Below are 19,789 nucleotides of genomic sequence, written 5' to 3'. Positions count from 1 at the left end.
AAGGTCAGAGGAGCGTCACATGAGTCCGGTTTAGTGACGCTTTGTGGTAAAATACAAAAAGGAATGTGTCCAATTCGTTGTTGGAGCATGCGAGTGTGCATGTGTGTGCGTTTGTACACAGACTCACCTAAGCCGTCTGTCCTTGCAGACGGCTACCATGACAAGGAGGTTGCCCAGGACAGTCATCAGCATGACCAGAGATAGAAAGCAGATGAGAGCAATCCGCTTTGGCATGCTGTCCCTGTGGAGAAGGCGAAACGTTTTTTACAGTGTGTTTGGTGTATTTACCATGTAATTAATACAGTCAACTGCTTTGTAGTAACTAATCTTACATCATATAAAAATGGCCAACATATTTTCAAGGAAAAACCTGAATGAAAAGACTGGAGAAACATTACGAATGCAGATGCTTCCATATAGGTGTGCTGCATGATACAATTAAGCAATTAACATGCTCTATGGGGTGTATAAACATATTTAGCATTCCCACTTTACCTCCATTTTGGACCAAGATGGCGAGAGGTAACGATCTAAGTGATTTTAAAAGAGGTACAGATTGCAGGAGCTTCAGTCACAAAGACTGCTCAACTTTAAATTCATGGTAAAGGCATCAGTAAAGAGGGTTTACATTTTTGGTCTATAGCACGCATTGGACTACCGCGATGCTCCTGCATTTGTGTAATTTGTTAAGAAAAACAGAATAACAATTCTTTCACAGGTGACTGTCAATGGCCGGGTTTCCCAGATTCGTTAAGAAGCTTCTTAACGAATCTGGGAAACCCGGCCATTATCGGTTGCAGTGCTTAAACCTCTCATTCCAAAAATGAATGCACATTCAGTGGTGCACTGATCTACAGAGATGTGGAAAAAAAGTGATATGGTTGGATGAGTCATCCTTCACCATATTCTAGATGTGGGTGAGTGTGGCGTAGATTGCACCAAGATAGCAGTGAGGAGACCAGAGGCTCTGGTGTGCCGTGGTAGCCATATTCCTGCATGACAAACTCTGGGTCCTCAGTGTGAAAAGTTACTGCATATCAATTCAAATTCTTATTCTACCTTTGATGAAACACTTCTATCCTGATAGTTACGAGAGGTCTCTTCCAGGTCTCTTTAAGGTACCAGGAGGCATACAGGGTCACCACATGGTTTCATGAGTATGAAAATGATGTGGAACATGCTATGGCCTTCACAATTACCAGAGTTGAACTAGAACCTCACTCAAATTCAACCCCCATGAGACTGACGTGTTAGAAGGAGCGATTCACCACCACTATCCCTCCAGAGCACCCCATTAGCTTACTGGTTAGAGCGCGTACTACCTGCTTCCCTGTCTCTCTCCAACTGTACTATCAATACAAATTGAAAATAATTTATAACCCCCACCATCCTTCAATTAGTGTTCCAGAGACTTGTAGAGTCCAAGCCAAGGCACATTGGCTGGTGGTCTATTGGGGCCCAACACCTTAGTAAGACATTTTATGTTGTTTTTTCTTTTAGTTGTCACCTATCTGTATATCTGAGGTAAGGGTTACTGTTAGAGAAATTAAGGATGTAACCGTTATACTGCATAAAAAGGATCAGCATTCCTTGCGTGCAGAAAGAGGAGCCCTCCAAATGAACTCGAGGCAACACTATGCTTACGTAAACATGCTGACCCTTATTGTACTAAGCATGCTATAAACTCTGACCGTTATCTTTACGCATGCCATCTGGTTAGCCTAGTAGGGTCAAATCTTCACCCCTGTAAAGTTTTCACACATGCACACACACACACACGAGAACTTTAGGATAAGAAGGAGTTCTTCAGACTCCAGACCTCAGACAACTTTGTATCACGATCAGACTTGTCTCCTTGCTAGCAAGAATAAATTGGACTTTCTTTGAACCCGACGACTCTACTTCTTTTTAAAGATTTACCTAACAGTTACTAATTGGCTTGTCTCAAGCTCAACTCTCAACAATTAGGTGATTTTTTGGGCTTCATCAAATGGTGAGAAAAATCTTTTCAAACTACAATGCTTGCTCCAAATGATTACTAGGAGTTGAAACCGTGAATGTCAAACCACATCATTACAGTCAGCTTCTTATCATTGCAGTCAGCTTCCCTGTCCTTGGCTAGCTTTCCTCTACAAATGGCACACTGTTTTGTTTCTTCTGTCTCATAAGAAAACCTAAATCAATATCACATTCTAGGAACTGTAGGTCTTTACTCAGATTTTGATTGCTGATGATCTCTCATCTGCACAGACATTCAGAAAAATTGCATTCAGGAACGAGTACACAACTAACACAACAGGGAGGTTTTGATTCATTGCTGATTGGGAATCGGGTTACATGTTGTACAGATGGGGCCGCATCAGTGATGGGAGGAAAACAAGGGATTTAACAGCTGTATTTAACAGATGTCAGGAATGAATAGTGTTGTATCCTTGAATAGCAATAAATATGTAAAAAGCAGTAATCTGGCCTTCACAAGATTACCGGACCCAGGTGTCTTGGTTCTATAAGCATTGACGGCATTGTATATATTCCAGGTTTTTTCCTTAATCAAATAAATCAATTTGGATTAGGCTTTTATTAGGACTATTCAAAATGTGCATTAAAACCCAGAAGACAGACATAAATAGAAAAGACTAAACAATAAAACAATTTACCAAAAATCTCAATTTATTCGCTCATAGTTTTAATAAACACAGTTGGGAGTTAAAGAATTTGAATTTTGGGATATCTGATTCTGACTACAATTTACTTGTGGTTTACAATTTGTGGTGATTTGTGGTGACCTACAATACATCAGAATTTCAACAAATTACTCTCATTTGACTTTGAAATCAATAACTTGATGTTAACACAATTTCGCTGTGCCATTGGATGTTCCTTTCTCCCTACTTTGGAACGACAAAGATGCACTTTAACTGAACCTGGAAGAGGAGATATATGCCAGAGAGTCACAGACAGAGTAGCGAGACAGAAGCTACTCTGTCTGTGACTCTCGGGAATATTCATCACAAGTAGGTCTCAATTACAGTGATTGCAGATTGCAGTACAAAACTGTGGAGTTATACTCTCACTGGTAAAAGGCCCAATGAAACCATCATGATACACACTCTATGAAACAAGCTCAAGTTGCTATTTCTAAAGACTCCTAACAATAAAGCAAGAATGCTTGATGTTATTTATGATCACATTAAGGTGAGGAAATTACATTTGAAGGATGTAGGCAAGACTGGCCTGTGCCTTCATCCTCTCATGAAATCTGAGAGATTTGACCCTTGACCTGCAATTGGGTTGAATGCTGAATTGCAATCAACGCTTAGCTGGCTCAATCAACCCTACCAGACAGATGATCTGAGTCTGGGGTCTACCTCCCACCCAGGAGTTTGACCTGCCACAGTATCAAATGGTTGCTCTCAAATCTTAGCCACATGGAGTGTTTTCTGATTGATTTCAAATGTAAAAGACAGATTTCACTTGTTGATTGGCATCCATCTCGGTGGTCTGTGGATTTTAATGAACCTTTAGAAACTGTAAGTTAATTGATGCAGGATGACAAGCCAACTGGTGAGTGTGGTAATCCCACTGTGGTTTACAAAAATAGTTTATTATGTGTCCATTACTCTAAAAAAGCTGTACTTTTTATACCTTCTTCTTTCCAGCAGTCACAGTGTGACTGCTGGAAAGCAGTCACACTGTGGTGTTCTTTCTCAGCAAGACGCTACAAGGAAGCTATTACGTAGACATCTCCTACAGGGCAAATAATACATTTTAAATTAGTGTTATGATTAGAGAGCAAATACAGTGAGGAAACATTGATAAGCAACATCATAATAATGTCTGTCTAGCAGAAAGTTTGCATTTTTTGCCATACTTATGAATAAGTGCATCAAACAATAAGAAATTAATATTGAGGAAGGGAAAGAGTGTAGGAAATATTAGTGCAAGTTGCTTTTAAATTATTTTATTTTTTATTAATAAAAAAAATCAAACAGGTTCTATAAGAATAAAAAACAAGAAACTACACCATATATTTCCCTTGGTAAGTCACAAAGAAAAAAAAATCTTCAGTTGTTTTTTAACCTAAAACTACAGATTGTGTCCACTGCTTTGCTGTAGCCCAACACTATAATTCAATGTGTGGTATGCTAAGTGCAAAGTCATGTTATGTATACCAAAGCCATTTAGACACTGACATATATATAGATATATAAGTAAACATTCCCTACAGTTCATAAGAATATATACTCAATAGATTATTGTGAAATGGTCCATCTGTGACCTCTTGAGAGAAAGCGGGTGAGGTTGAGAGTGCAAGCTGGCTGTAATTTGATGTTAAGTGGGCTTGGATAGCATGTGTTATTTTAGTCCTGATGGTTATTTTCTTTCTAGTGAGAAGAGCTCTGCAAGAGACCATTGCTGCTGATGTTGCCTCATAAAGCTAGCTTTTCTTCATCAACTGAAGTGATAGGTGGTGACTGAGTTTTCTTCCAGTTACATACTGTTGCCTCATTTAAAATCAGGTAAAAAACAAAAAACTCTGAAATACAATCTGGTTTAGATGTGTAAAATTCAAGGACAGAAGAGAAAATCTAAGTTGTTCTGACTGTCTGAATGATGCAATTTCGCAGAGGATGTATTGAAGTGGGAAAGCAATGTGATTGAGTATGTGGTATGCCTACTGGGTTTTGTGAATCACGTGGATAGCATTCTATTTCAAACTCAATACCCACTTTCCAGTAATTGTGATTCAATGGAGAGCACAAAAAATGAATAAAATCAAACAGACTTTAACATGGAAAAACATATTTTCAAGCATACTGGCCCTTCATACACACTGTAAAAACATTTTTTTCTAATGATGGTGAAACTGGTTCCTGTTAGGTTACTGTAGGGTTCAGGTAGATATATAATGCTTGTGAGATACCTTTTATTGTTAGAACTGATTTTAGAGGGCAGTATTTCATGTGGTGAAAAGTCAACTGATGTAATTGAATGAGTCCATGAATTATTTGTGTACTTTCTCAGTTTGAACACATTACAAATGCAAATGCCAATTACATAACATAAATTCAAGCATAAAACTGAATCTGCCTGGTCCCAGACCAGAACTGCAAAAGTTGTGCAAAGAGGAACTTATGGAGAGCCTATTTTGCTTTTACATTCTTCCTGCTATTTTAATTTTGTATTCAATATTTATAAATATGGCAAATACATATTTTCTACACCATTAGCTACTTGTGCACGTAGAATTATACTCATACTTTAGCTGGTACATGGGGACATTATACCCTGGTCTGCTCAAGATCACTGTGTCTCTGGACCCCATTCTGATCCACAAAATGGCAAACATAGGTCATGTGACGACCTTATGTTGGGCTGCATGTGGTGGCATGAGATTAGGGGGGTGGAGCTAATGATCTGTGACAGAGATGATCAACCTACTGCACTGCATCATCCTTTCAGGACAACTGGATCTGACTGATAAACCATTCGGATCACAGTATGTCAGACAAAATCATTTCACTCTCTGTGGAGAGAAAAAGGAGGGTATAGGAAGGCCCTCTCTGCTTTTGTAATATATGTAAAAGAAAGAAAACATTTGTTCTTGAAAAGCTGGAAATGTCTACATTATTTCATCTAGATAAACTCATCATTAGACTAGAGCCTGAGACACAACCATTCACACATGACACCTTCTGTGAAACAGTATATGAGGTCAATTGATGGTTGATGTGGAGTCAGGTGGCTGAGCTGTTAGGGAATTGCGCCAGTAATCCGAAGGTTGCTGGTTCGATTCCCGGCCGTGCAAAATTACGTTGTGTCCTTGGGCAAGTCACTTCACCCTACTTGCCTCGGGGGAATGCCCCTGTACTTATTGTAAGTCGCTCTGGATAAGAGCATCCGCTAAATGACTAAATGTCAATACGAGGTAAATTGATGGTTGGTGAATTGAGGTGAAACAACCATCAAATACAACATATTTTTGGTAAAAAAAAAATATATATATATCTATTAAATCCTTTCCAATTTTCAATAATATATTTGCCTCATCATGTTTAGGTCTTATATTTTGTGCAAGGGAATCTGGAAATGACTAGCAGCAGGGGCAAGCTGGGAGTAAAAATGTTGTGAATTAAATTGGTTATGTCCCAGCTGATATAGACATCCTTCAGGGAGAAACTGAATAAACACGAATGCTAAAAAAACTACAATATTTGTTGATGAGAATAATTCAACATTCTGTTCAAGGCTACAGATCTCTATCATGTTTCTTTTTCATCTTCATGACATGTCTATAGAATGTAATTGTGAACACAACACATTTTCACTGGAAATGTTGCATTATTACTGAGCTGTTGCTAAGGTGGCAAACCTATAGTCTAAAGTGTGTCTAAAACACATTGCAACTGCTATCACTCTACACACATTATGTATCAGTAGCTACATGATAATCTAAGATGATTTTACAAGAGTGAATCTATCTGGTTTCATTTTAGTATTTGTACTGAGCACTCTGACTGTGGACAAAGACCAGTATGAGTTGCTTAGCAACATTGCATGACTTAGAAAAGACTCTCAAACATGCAGATGCGGCTAGGGCATTATATCTACGTATAAGTTTAATGATTTGACATAAAGAATATATTATTTACAAATGCCTTCGCTCATCATCACATTTACTGTTACTGCACCATGCTGACTGGAAATCAGAAAACCACAGCAGATGGGGAAACGAAGAAAATAGATTGCTGCTTGCAATATGATTATTTATTTCAAATAAAATGCTGCTCATACTTGTACAAACACGTATCTGTACCTCATCCAAAATACAGACCCACAGAGAAGTCATATTATGATGAATGAGTAATTTTCTTCTCAAGTGTTTGCCAGATCAGCCATGTTGCAGACAAGGCCTACCACTCTGTTACCTGCTCACCTTGGCAAAAGGCAGACAGAAGTAAAATACCACTTACCATTGGCCCTGTGGCAAATTGGAGGACCAGCGCTCTTAGTGCTTGTGTTCATACCAAAAGAAACATCAACTACAGCGGGTGTGTGTGGACACTGACCTGCGATCTCTGTGATAAGTCTCTCGATCAACATGCAGTAGTGTTTTCAATAGATTCACGTACATGAATTAATTCTACTTGTCTCCCTACTTTGCAGATGTAAGCCTGGTCTGGTATTGACATATGACTCTAAATATGTCATCATTTGGCACAGTAGGAAAGAAACTATGGAACGGGTAATGGATTAGTCTCAACAATTAACAATCACTTAATCTACTTGTTCATAAAGACTAATTAATGCAGTGTAGCAATCATTTAAATACATTAAACTGTTATATTTCATATGAGACAGCTAATGTATTTTAGAGGACAGTGAAACTGAGCTTAATGGTACAAATAGAGGATATGTAGGAAGTCTTCTGTTTCATAGACTGTGGTGATTTTGCCATATCACCTTTCATCCTGTGCCGATGTAACAGAAGTTGAGGTGGTCGCTCCAAGCTGATTCTAACTTAAATTAAACATAGTTTTTTTTTTTACTCGGCCCACTACCAAATACTACACTACACCTTTTCAGTACACCAATTGCAAACACTAGAGTTCATTATCCAGCTATTTTGCCAGCTAAGAAGATCAGTACAAGCAATAATCAATGTTCTGTATTCCTAGATGAATGAAATATCAACAACTTTGCTTCGTCTCTCAGTAATATTTAATTTGTTATACCTCCCATATAATCCCTGTAGTGCGACAGACATTTCAAATCAAATCATTTCCACACAGAGGGTAACTCCAAAAGCAGTATTCCCTCCATCTTAATATGTTTACTGACATGAACAGGAATGAACAGAAAGAAACTTGGATCACAGACTCACAACTCCTGAATTAAAATAGGTGGGAAACCACTACTGCTGTACAAGTAGATACACCTCTTGCACCAGAATACAAATGGAAATTTCTGACTCAATAAATTCAGATCAATAATACTGTCATTTGTGTTAATTGTGTTAATTAAATGAGCGTACAGGCATGCAGATGCGTCTCAGGTCTGCCTAGATTGTCTACGTTTGCTGGTATATTTTTCTCAGTCATTTGACAGGATGAATCAACTAAAGAAACATTCCAATGCCCACATTCTGTAAGCATGAGCTAAAAGAATACCCTAAATATAAAAGCACTTCCAGAAGTAAGTTGGGCATGTCCTTGAAAATAGCAACAACCTCCAAAGGCTACTGTGTAAAACACACAGAACACCCGGAAATCTGGAAAACACGAACAAAATACGCCAAACCCAAGTAATATTCCTATTAAATTGGTGTTTACTTTTCTTTTGTATGATTATTTGGAGCATCTGTTTAGAATGTTGTCTGACATAATATGTCCTTCAGGATCCAAAGTATGTCACATGACACCAAGACTTCAGTGAGTATCAGCGGATGTGGGCACAAAAATGCTGATTCTGGAAGAAGGAGCCTCTGATTCCTTCAATACTGAATGACTACAAATAGTCATAAATTACCATTTACAGTATCCATTGTGACATACAGTACGGTGGTAAATGCATCTCGAACTTGATCCTGTAGGAATTTAATCCCCCACCACATAACTGTAGCTATGGTATAATGTTCAACCGACTGAAACACAACAGGCCAATATAGATGTTTGCCTTTGTGGCTGCAAAAAAAGTAAAGTATTGTTTGTTCACTGGTTTATACTGGTTGGCTTCTTTGCATATTTGCAAATTCATTAACAATAGTTTAAACTCACCTCTCATTAATGTTGACCTCCTCCATCATCGCCATCTGGCCTTCCAAGCTCAGATTTATATGCTCATGAATACAAAAACACCCTGCCGAGAAAACCATAGATACAGTTAGGATGACAAGTATTGAAAGTTGGTATCATTTTTCTATTTGAATGTAAATTAAGGTAGTGTTCCATGAAAATATATCGAAGGTTTTTGTAGTCACGTCCCAAAAAAAGGTTATCTTTCCTCCTACAAGACTTTTCTGTCTAGATTTTTTGTCCCGCAAATAGGAGGCACTAGTACTTTACTATGTGCTAAACTTACAGTACTATTAAGGGGTCTAAGCAACATAGGTATCATTAAGAGTCCAAGCAGCATAGCTGCTGATTCCTGTTGATTCTGTCCGTATAATTACGGTCTAAACAATGATGCTGCAGTTCACCATTGTCTACATCCTTATTATTATTATGTTCTATGTTGCCCACTCAACCACTCGTTTATAATCCACACCAGGTTGGAAACAAAGTACAATTATTTTGTACTACTTACCCTAATTTGAGCATCACAAATCCTAACATTCATAATTAAATATAGCTTTACCATGCATCTTGCTCTATATATTGCTTCTTGCTCTCACCTCATTGATACAGGTTACCTGTTAGTACCTTCTAATTTTGACATTGTAGTGAATCATGTTTATAGTTTCAGGAGTACTTTAAAGGTCAAAGAATTTTGCTAAAGATTAAAATGGTCCATAGTACACTATTTTATCTTCTATTGGTACAATTCCTGGTTGGTATCCATTGCTACAAGTTTACTGCCATACCATGCATAACAATGTTCAAAGTGCTTTTATTGGTGCAGTGTGATCATGTCCAGGAAGGCAACGTAATATTGCTCAATAATGGCATTACTGACAGCATCATGTATTTTACTCTTGTATTCATACAGACTCGGTTTGGTGCCAATGGACTTTCAATATCTGACAACCTTGACATTGACAATATGCTTTACCAAAAATGTGTCCGAATGAACACTCAATAATGTCAGTTCCAATCTGGCATTTTTATTATGGGACAGACTAAACCTGAACCAGGTTGCAGGCTTCCACAGAGCTGCTTTTCAGATCCTGGCAGCTGACTGCATTAACAGGGAAGACTGGATCCAACCCAATAATAGACCTTACAGGATGTGTACCACTCAATAATGTGTGCATTTTGATGCATGAATGCAACAGTACACAGTGCCTCCACCTTTTATCACAGACCTATCTTGTTGCTATGCTGCTCCATACTCATAAACAAACTGTGCTAGTACACTTCAAAACGGCTGTGTCTTTTGGTATACAATGACAAAGTGACTTGAGGGTTATGACTTCTTCTACATCATCACCTGGAGACACACACATCATCACCTGGAGACACACACATCATCACCTGGAGACACACACATACATACACATGCACACACTGTTAGCCACACACACGCATACACACACTACCAGGAAGACTTGCCTGAGATAATGTGTCCACATGGGGAACAATAATACACACACTCATTTCTGAACTACAGGAGCTAATAGCTTTCTCAAAGGAACTGTACGGTGTTTCAATGTGCTGCAAGTCACATTCACACACTTCCTGGATACATCACAAGTCAAGCCTTCAAAGCAACTGGGAGCATTGGTTGCAGCCAAGTATTCAATTAGAAATCTAATTCATGAAATCATGAATATCATTTCCATTTCCTTTGAATTTGTATTGAGTGGCATTGAAATTCAAAGTATCCGCTTAATGTTGGATTTCAATTAAACAAAATGTTAGTTCACCCCATGACATTACTGCAATGTTGTTGACTGTCAGTATAGTCTCTGGAGTATATCTGGAGAGAAGAGGTGGACAAGTAGGTTGGTAAGGTCAGGTTTGTAGCCTTATAATAAAACACACTTTGTTTTCATCAAGCATAAATGTGTTTAACCATTTCACTTTGAAATGTCATTTCTGGACAGGTATTTCAGACTCATTTCAGACTGAATGCAGTACCCTGAAGCATTGTCTTACAATCAGTCACAAAGTCTGACTGGTTAAGGGTTTTTAAATGGTCCCAGGATCTGTTTAACTTACAGACTAGGAATCATACCCAGGTCTTCCTCACACCAACCTAGTAGATGCAATTTAACATATATATAAATACTGAAAGATTATCAAGCTACTTTTCTAAGCTGTAGTATAAGATGAACAGCTTATACTACAGCTTATACAGCTCAACCTTTTCTAAACGTTTTTATTTTTTCTTGCACATCTGAATTAATGTTTAACTTAAATAACTGATCCTCTGGACCTTTATCTCCACTGAAATGTTGGGTGCTCCTGCACTTTAGCTGACTCTGCTCTCCATAACCTTTCCTTTGACATAGTAAAATGATATAAAAGATGCATTTATTCTACAGTATGTCATTTCTATCCAAGTTTCCCCTATTTCACAGCTCCCTTAGCATTCACTGCCAAGGAAGAGCACTTGCATTCCATGAAAAGGTTATAGTAACTTGTTGTTGTGAATGACTGAATACCAATCTGAATCTTCAACAAATGCCTTTGAAGAGCACAGCCTCTTTATGAATATTTCACTTCATTTGTAAATCTCAGGTTAGGTTACCCTATTATAAAATTATGGTCCACTGTCTTACATTTACATTTAGTCATTTAGCAGACGCTCTTATCCAGAGCGACTTACAGTAAGTACAGTGACATTCTCCCCGAGGCAAGTAGGGTGAAGTGCCTTGCCCAAGGACACAACGTCATTTTGCACAGCCGGGAATCGAACTGGCAACCTTCAGATTACTAGCCCGCTTCCCTAACCGCTCAGCCACCTGACTCCCACCCCTCTGTCTTTGTGAGTGAATTGCACAGAACAGCAGGACAATATTACCACTTGTACTTAAGACTACACACACACACACAATTTCTAATTGAAATACTTATTTGAAACTGAAGATGGATAGTGGTTCTGATGTCATACATTTTTTTACTGAAGACTCTTGCCTTTCTTGGTGTCAGTACCATTAGCACATTTCTGAGGCATGGAGAGTATTTAAAGCAATGTTCTAACCCATTAATAATCCACCTCATGTGGTTGTGTTGTGCAATCATGCAGCAGGGCTGGCTCTTTCACTGACCACCTTCCATGTGAATGTCAAGTTATGTAGCATCCCAACCCAAGCGTTGTACCAAGAGAGAATCACTGGTGTTGTTTCTAACTCTAACTCTGTTACTGTACGTACAGTATGGTTAGGGAATGCAGGGTCAAAGGGTTTTCAACTGTTTAATATTTACTGAAATAACACTAAGCAATTTTTAATGGCCTAAAGAGAAAAGTAGAACTGGTAATTACATTATTAATAGTATATACAAATATAATAGTATTGATCTAAAATAATAAATTAAATAATAATAATACCAATACATACAACAACAACAACAAATGCCATATAATAGTTCTTAAGCATTTTAGACTATGAATGACAGTGTCAAAATGTTTCATGACACCAGATTTATTGGACAAACTAAGGTTTTAAACCTGCCAAAGTCAGGTGGCTGAGCGGTTAGGGAATTGGGCTAGTAATCTGAAGGTTGCCAGTTCGATTCTTGGCTGTGTCAAATGATGTTGTGTCCTTGGGCAAGGCACTTCACCCAACTTGCCTCGGGGGGAATGTCCCTGTACTTACTGTAAGTCGCTCTGGATAAGAGCGTCTGCTAAATGACTAAATGTAAACAAATGGGTTGGAAATTGGATTCCAAACCTCTCTGTAAAGCAAACATTCATTCTGAAGTGATCACAGGACATTTAGAAAGATCATTAACAGCCCTTCCGGCTATTATTTGATAGTGACTCATCGGTTGATAGAACCAACTGCAAGACCAATAAAATAATGCAATGGACTTTTTGAGAAGAGGGCTCTGTATTCTGAGTCAGAGCCTTAAAAATTATTTAGCCAACATTATAAATGTCAAACTGAGTGTCTAGATGTAGATAAGACACAAGGCTAAAATTAGATACCCTAGATGAAGGCACATGATCTAGCAAACACCGAAGATGGGGCTATAGCAGATCCAGTAATTCACAGTTACAAACCATAGAGATCTCCAAACTCAAATATAAGATTATTGATCACACAGGCCTATTTGATCGTCTTTCACTGTGTGTATTTTTTTAACAATTTATTTCTGATTGTTTTGGTCCTAAAATGAGTTAATTAACTCTTTTGTTGAGGCAAATTTAAAACAACCTTTTTAAAACATAAACGACAGGGAGGCCTTATTCTGACATGGTTTGAGTCCACATGTCTGCTTACAGAGGGTCAATGCAAATCAATACAAAGTTTTCCAAGAGATCAACATTATCTTATCATGAAGCGTATCCATCCGGATGGGAGTGGTTTCTTCCAGGATGACAGTGCCCTAACCTCATCCACATGGGAAAAACATTTTGGTAAATCATAGCTATGGCTCCGTCAAAACTTTAAAAGCTGTCATCTGTAAAGATGCAAGGAATGTTGGAGTGATCAGCAGAATATTGGTCCTCCTGTAAAATGTCATCATGGGTTTATTGCTCTATGAGATGTTCAGTTGTATTCTATTCCAACTACTCAAAGCTATTGTAGTAAAAAATAAAAATAAAAAAAATCTACAAAAATGAAATAATAAAAAAATAATAAAAATGATTAGACAAGGGCTAGCTCCTTGGCTAGCGAGTGTAGGAAAGTTGGAACCATAGTCCAATAAAATATGAAAAAGGTTTTGTTCCACTTGATCGTTGCCACAAAGGCCTTTAAACAGACAATATACTGACAGCCATCAGAAAGTCTACCTTTAAGACAGCCTTTTTCAATCCTGGTCCTTGTGCCTACCTGTCCTGCATGTTTTCTATGTTTCCCTGCTCCAACACACCTGATCCAAATTAATGGGTCATTATCAGGCATCTACCAATCTCGATAATGACCTATTCATCTGAATCAGGTGCGTTGGAACCTGATTCAAATCCTCAACCAGGATTGAGAACCAATGCTAATCCATCTTTTCAATGTTGAAAGTCATACTGTCTCTAGCAGTCACTAACATAGGTATAATGTGCCACTCTGTTAAATTTAATAAATAATTTTCAGAAAGCATTTTCAGTATTAAAAATAATTTGTTTCTTATTGCACATATAAAACAAATCTTAAGAATGCTATGTTCATGACTGGGGGATATTGCACAAGTATTTTTTGTCTAGTTCAAGGATTGATCAATGACAGTAGACTGGCATGCCAGACTGGTGCAATAAAGAAACTTTTACACCTGCCAGGGTAAACTATGATGGTTTCTCACTTGCCTTCCATGGTGAGTCAATATGTTCAGTGTTTGTCTAAGTGCTGGACCTAGAAGGAGTTCTGTAAGTCAGTGGAATTTTTGTTTTTTCTTCCCCTCCGCTCTCTTCTGAGCCTCCTGTGCAAACTTATACAAATCATCCAACTGAGCCCAGCTCAGCAGGGAGGACCTGTGATTGATTATAGAGAAACTTCTCTGCCTGGTTTGTGTGAAATGCACTTTCCACTTCCGTGTGGACTGTAAGACGTTCGCAAAAACACAGAAAAGCATCAGGGACATTTCTATAGCCCAACTGGAGGTAAAGTAAAGGACTGAGTTGGGGGTCCCAGTTGGACCAATGAAGGTGTGTGTGTGTGCGCAAGCGCGTATGTGTATGTAGAGAGATAGAGTCTCACTCTATCTCTCTACATACACACACCTTTAGGAACTTTTGGCCATGAAGCATAATATTTCTATCACTCTCAGTCAAAGACTTGATGAAATGATGTCTGTAAAAGGAGGCTACATTCCTAAAACCACTTTAAGGCATTGCCATATCTCTTATATCTCTTACTTTCACTTTTAGTTCAGAGGAAAATGATAAAAATACAATATATCATTTTCTAGATACAGCCATAAATTGAAAAACAATTTTATCCATAAATTGTAAAGCAAAATATCAAGATGAGAAACAAGTTGATTGATGATTGCAATTGCCATATCTAAAGATTTAATACCACCCACACATATTAACATAAACCTCTTCAGTGCAAAATAGACCTTCACTACCCAAACAGGGTAATACGCATGATTCACAAGAAGACAAATGTATATGTTTTATATTCATACTTTTGAACATCAGCTTGAGAACTGAACAACTCCTGAAAGAGGTTGTGTGTACAGCTTTTCCAGGGAACCACAATTCTTCCTATTGGAAATGTACAGGTATCCAGCAACATCAAACTTTTCATTTTACTATGGACAATCAATTTCCAAATTAATAAATATAAAATATGCCATCTTACGTAATCAATATTATGCTTCATGTCCAAAAGTTCCTAAATGCTCTAATTGTGAGCCAGTGGCCAGGTGCCTATAAACTGGTTCTGTTTTATCAACAAATGCAATAATGTCTGTTACAAAAGTTTTTGCATATCTTTATCATTTGCATTAAGTTATGAAACACGAATATCCACATTTTTGGTGTCTCTGTTACACACCATTTCATTATTTTTTTTGCACACTTACACCGGTATGGTTTGTGATTTCACTACCCTAGTGTAATTACAGGGCTTTTAGCAAACAGGGAGGATGACACTATCAATGTCATCAGAAACAAACTGATAATGTGTTTGGTATTTAGAGAAGAAACCGAAATCTTCCTGTTTTAAAATTGAAATTCTAGCTAGACGGCCATGAACGAACTTGCTTGCTTCCATAATGTAACACATCACGAACATCCCCAAAACATACCAAGAAACTGCTTTAACTAGGCAGCTAGTTGGCAGTTCATCCTAATCTCACAGCACCTGAGCTCGTCTGAGGCACGATGCAGAAGTTATCTTTCATTTAACTTGTTTACTGCAACTACATAACCAGTGGTGCGAATAAGCTGACCCAGATGTCTGAAATATTGTCTTTTAACTTGTCTTTACCTACAGACAAAACATACAGGATTTAACTTTCATATTGTCCGTTATTTTACCAGGAATACAGACATCAGACATCCACTGCCAACTAGAATCTGACCAAAAAAGGCCCAAACATTCCCTGGTTAGACTAAGTCCACCAAAGGCTACTGGTCCCAATTCTTTTGGGACAGTTCTTTGTAGTATAAACACAAACGTCTAAGATTCTGAGCCAAACACCGGAGTCAAGAGTGCCAGTGGAAATGTACCATTTCATTTTCATCTTGAAGCAGTAGGCATGTTGATGTGCTAGCCCATAACATAAGGAACGCCTTAACATTCCAGACACTTATAAACTGGAGATTTCTTCAGTGGAGTCCAGCTCAGACAGAGCACAATAAATTTGGAGGTAAGAGCATAGTCTTAAGTGTGTCTGTTAGTATGCTAACGGGAGTGTGTGTGTTTGTCTGTGCAGTGTGTGTGTGTGTGTGTGTGTGTGTGTGTGTGTGTGTGTTTTGGGGGTGTACAGGCTGAGTGGTGTCTGAATTTAAACAGAGGCGAGCTAAATGGGATAAATGTGGAAGCAGAAGCTCTCTGTGACAGGATTTGTCTTTCAACCAGCAGACTGTCTGTCACTCGGTTACTTTCAATTCTTTACTTTATTTAACAGCCATTTAGTCACCATAACATATTTTTTATTTCAGTCAGTGTTACTATAATGCAAATAATGTTTCACTAAACACAAAATATGGCCAAATATTAATCATTAAACTACCATGTAACTACATATCACTACCTCATTTGTAACAATATTGTAGTTACATAGGAACAGATATGTAGTTACACTTCATTATAGTTTAGCAGTACTTAACACTAGTAACACTTGGTTTGTGGGTGGTTGGGATTTCCAGAGTTAAGTGGATGGTCACATTGATCTTGTTTTGGTAATACAACCTTCAATAGCCCGTTTACAACATCCACTTACCCCTTTTTCCCTTCATCCATGTTGTGCTTTATTGTGCCTCTACCATTTATTTACATAGAAAATCCTATGTACCTCCAATGTTTATACTACAGGAATCGCTAGTTACATGATAGATAACGTAACATATAAAGTGTTGCCCAAAATCTAAATTCAAATATTGATTTTGTATTGTGAGAATGCAATGGGTTTTACAGATGGGCCTGTTGATGACCTAGTAAGGACCTTTACCTTTTGGCTCATCTTGCTCTGTTGAATTAAATTTACATTTGTCACCATAGAAGTTTGAAGTTGGTGTCTGGGGTGGGGGGAGAGGTGTGATTGATAAATTTATATTGTACAGAGAGATCATTAGTTTCCACTCACAAGGCACATCAGAGTACCACTTGGCCATCAGTGTCAACAATTTCAAGCAAACTGTTTACGTTGTCCCACTTAAAGCACCTACAATAAAAAAAATCCATATGATATTCTAAATAGGCTGTTTTTCACACGTTTGTTGACCTTGGTTTGCATTGGTGCTCACATGCAAGTCAGACAAGCCAACACTGTCTTGGCGCTGTTGGTTTCCATTAACAAGCTGTCTGGCTGCTACAGACTGCTACCAAATATGTCCACCATGCCAACCCCTTGCCTAATGTAAGAAACTGTGATTTTCAAACATCTCAGATTTTTCAGAAATGACTGTACTGTTTTCTATGAGAGAATACAACAGTGTTAATGTAGGTGACCATACTGGGTTGGATTCTTAATTTGTATTTATTTGAAGAACCTCTCAGTTTTGATCAAGCTCATCCACCAAGGTGAGCATATTCTCATTAATCTCACACATCAAAGAGTTCCAGGAGCCCTGTGTCTGATTATGTCCACTGTAACATCAACACCTCCAATTATCACAGAGGGATTCCACCATCATACCGGAGTCAAGAGTTTTTGAAAGAGTTTGACTACAATGGTGCTAGCAACACACCTGAGACTATTTCCCTCAAATGTGAGTCATAGAAGATCGTCGAGGAGTGTTTGAAAGGGTCAGAACTCAGTAAAATTAACACCGTCACAGACGCTGTTTTCATCTTTTCTGTTAAGGTGTGTGTGTATATATATATATATATATATATATATATATATAGATAGATAGAGAGAGAGAGAGAGAGAGGTGGTTCTACCATCCTCCTAATGCAGTGTGGGGCTATTGATCTCATTAAAAAGGCTCTGACTCCATTCCGTGTCATCCATAACGATACATCCCCTCCACTGCCTCAGCCGCCTGGCAAAACCTTATTGACAACTGGCTTGTTTGAATGTTGCGTAAGCTTTTCTTCGACCAGGCAGCAGGCAGGCTACTCAGCTCAGCTCACTCAGAAGAGGTCACAGACAGTTTGTCTCACTCTGCTAGTATACAGTATATGAAGTATTTACACTTAATTCTATATATGGCCTTAACATGCTAGGTAGGAGGTAGATGTGTCACTTCTGGAGAGTGTTTACACAATTAGCCTAATAATATTTGTACCAGACAAACAAGTAATGAACTAGCAAACTTTACAGTAGCGAGTATTCATTTGTGTGCCCAGGGCTGGTAGGTGAAATTTAAAACACGTAAGTTAAAGCTGACACAAGTCCCAGTGGGTTAGCTGGTTATACATGACTTATAGATAGGGTTTGTGGTTGAGGTAGTTAAGTGGGGTTTGGATGCATGTGATGAGTGGTATTTATACATTTCTGTCAATTTAAATAAATGCCTTGTGTTTAAGTTATGTGTAACTTTACAGTTACCTAGCAGTTCAACATACATAGCTGACTTGACTTTTGCCATGTTTGCTGACACTAAACTGTGATCCATAGCACTAGTACTGCTGAGAAATGCACACTCTGAAACTCTGCTTTCTCTATAGTGATGCTGAATAATAAAAAAGCAGATAAAGTGAAATATCAGAGACAAAACTTTGTAAGTGGCAGGCCAAGTTCCATTCATTGTATTATGTGTATACAACATTAAGCAAAGCACACTGTCACATTTTGATTGCTCCATATAGTCCACGGAGCCAGGAAATCACATCATTTTGAAAATTAAAAGATATAAAGAATGTTAACGGTAAAGCTTTTTCTCAATTCATCCAATTATCCTATGCATACGTGAGGTTAGTATAGTATGCAAGTATAAGTCTTTATAATACATATGTACCACACATATCACAAATAAGAAAAAAGGTGACAGAATTTACTGTGTGCAGTAATAGCAGTTCTGAGATCATCTCAAAAGTCTCGTGCTTTGAGAGAAAATTGCAACGCTGATTTATATAGGCTATATTTTTGTAACCACAAAAATATATTTCCTTAAAGCTAAATGTGCAGTAGGCTACACCATTTTTTCTTTATCCCATTCCAATAGATTACACTTTATTCAAGTTTGTATGTGGAATATAGTAATACTCACAGGTTACTTTACAATATGCATATTATACCCAACATACTGCAAGACTATAATAAACTTACCATTTCCAAGTGTAAACGCCGGGTCCTAAAACCATGTTACGTTTCTATATCCCCATGAGTCGTCAGCTTCTCGACTTGTGACAAAATGCTCTAATCATACCTGAATACTATTAACTGAATAGAATGTAGTCAATAAAATTCTTATTTCACGAATCGCAATAATTTCCCATTTTAAGCCTCGAGCGCAGTCCGCAGTTTAAGCACGCATGGAAAGGGATGGAAGCTTTGACGCGCGTGTCTACACCGTGCGCTGTGTGTGGTTATAGAAAAGCATAGCGACTACGGAGCCCTCGATGTTCCCTTCAAACTCTATCTTGAAGTCCCTCCTCTTTGAACCACAACAATTGATACGATTTATGAAACGCTTGGCCGTCTGTTTCTTCTCACACACCGATAATTCGTACAGGAATTAATTGAACAAATACTCTTGAATAGATAAAACTGACAACTGCTCAATTGTCCTAGTTTATTCAAAGTAGATACTGCAGCCAAACGACTATAATGTCAAACTATTAATCAATCAGTAACAGTGTATCTCTCTATGAGAGAGGTTCACTCGTGACATGTGTACTGTATACTAT

At 38.0% G+C, this 19,789-nt stretch overlaps 1 protein-coding gene across 1 annotated transcript in view; it reads right to left on the bottom strand.

Annotated features, from left to right (window-relative positions):
- Positions 1–19,452, bottom strand: part of htr4 (5-hydroxytryptamine receptor 4) — a 36,629-nt gene extending 17,177 nt beyond the window's left edge. The window contains exons 1-3 of the mRNA XM_062476693.1: positions 19,209–19,452; positions 8,778–8,859; positions 128–241 (exon numbers count right to left, since the gene is read on the bottom strand). Of these exons, the coding sequence (XP_062332677.1) occupies positions 128–241; positions 8,778–8,812 (149 nt within the window). The 5' untranslated portion in view covers positions 8,813–8,859; positions 19,209–19,452. The remainder of the gene's footprint in view (positions 1–127; positions 242–8,777; positions 8,860–19,208) is intronic.
- Positions 19,453–19,789: the final 337 nt, after the last annotated feature.

The sequence above is a fragment of the Osmerus eperlanus genome, chromosome 13 (assembly GCF_963692335.1).
Source record: "Osmerus eperlanus chromosome 13, fOsmEpe2.1, whole genome shotgun sequence".
Taxonomy (NCBI): Eukaryota; Metazoa; Chordata; class Actinopteri; order Osmeriformes; family Osmeridae; genus Osmerus; species Osmerus eperlanus.
The sequence above is the reverse complement of the archived record's forward strand: the minus strand, read 5'-3'. Positions and strand labels throughout refer to the sequence as shown.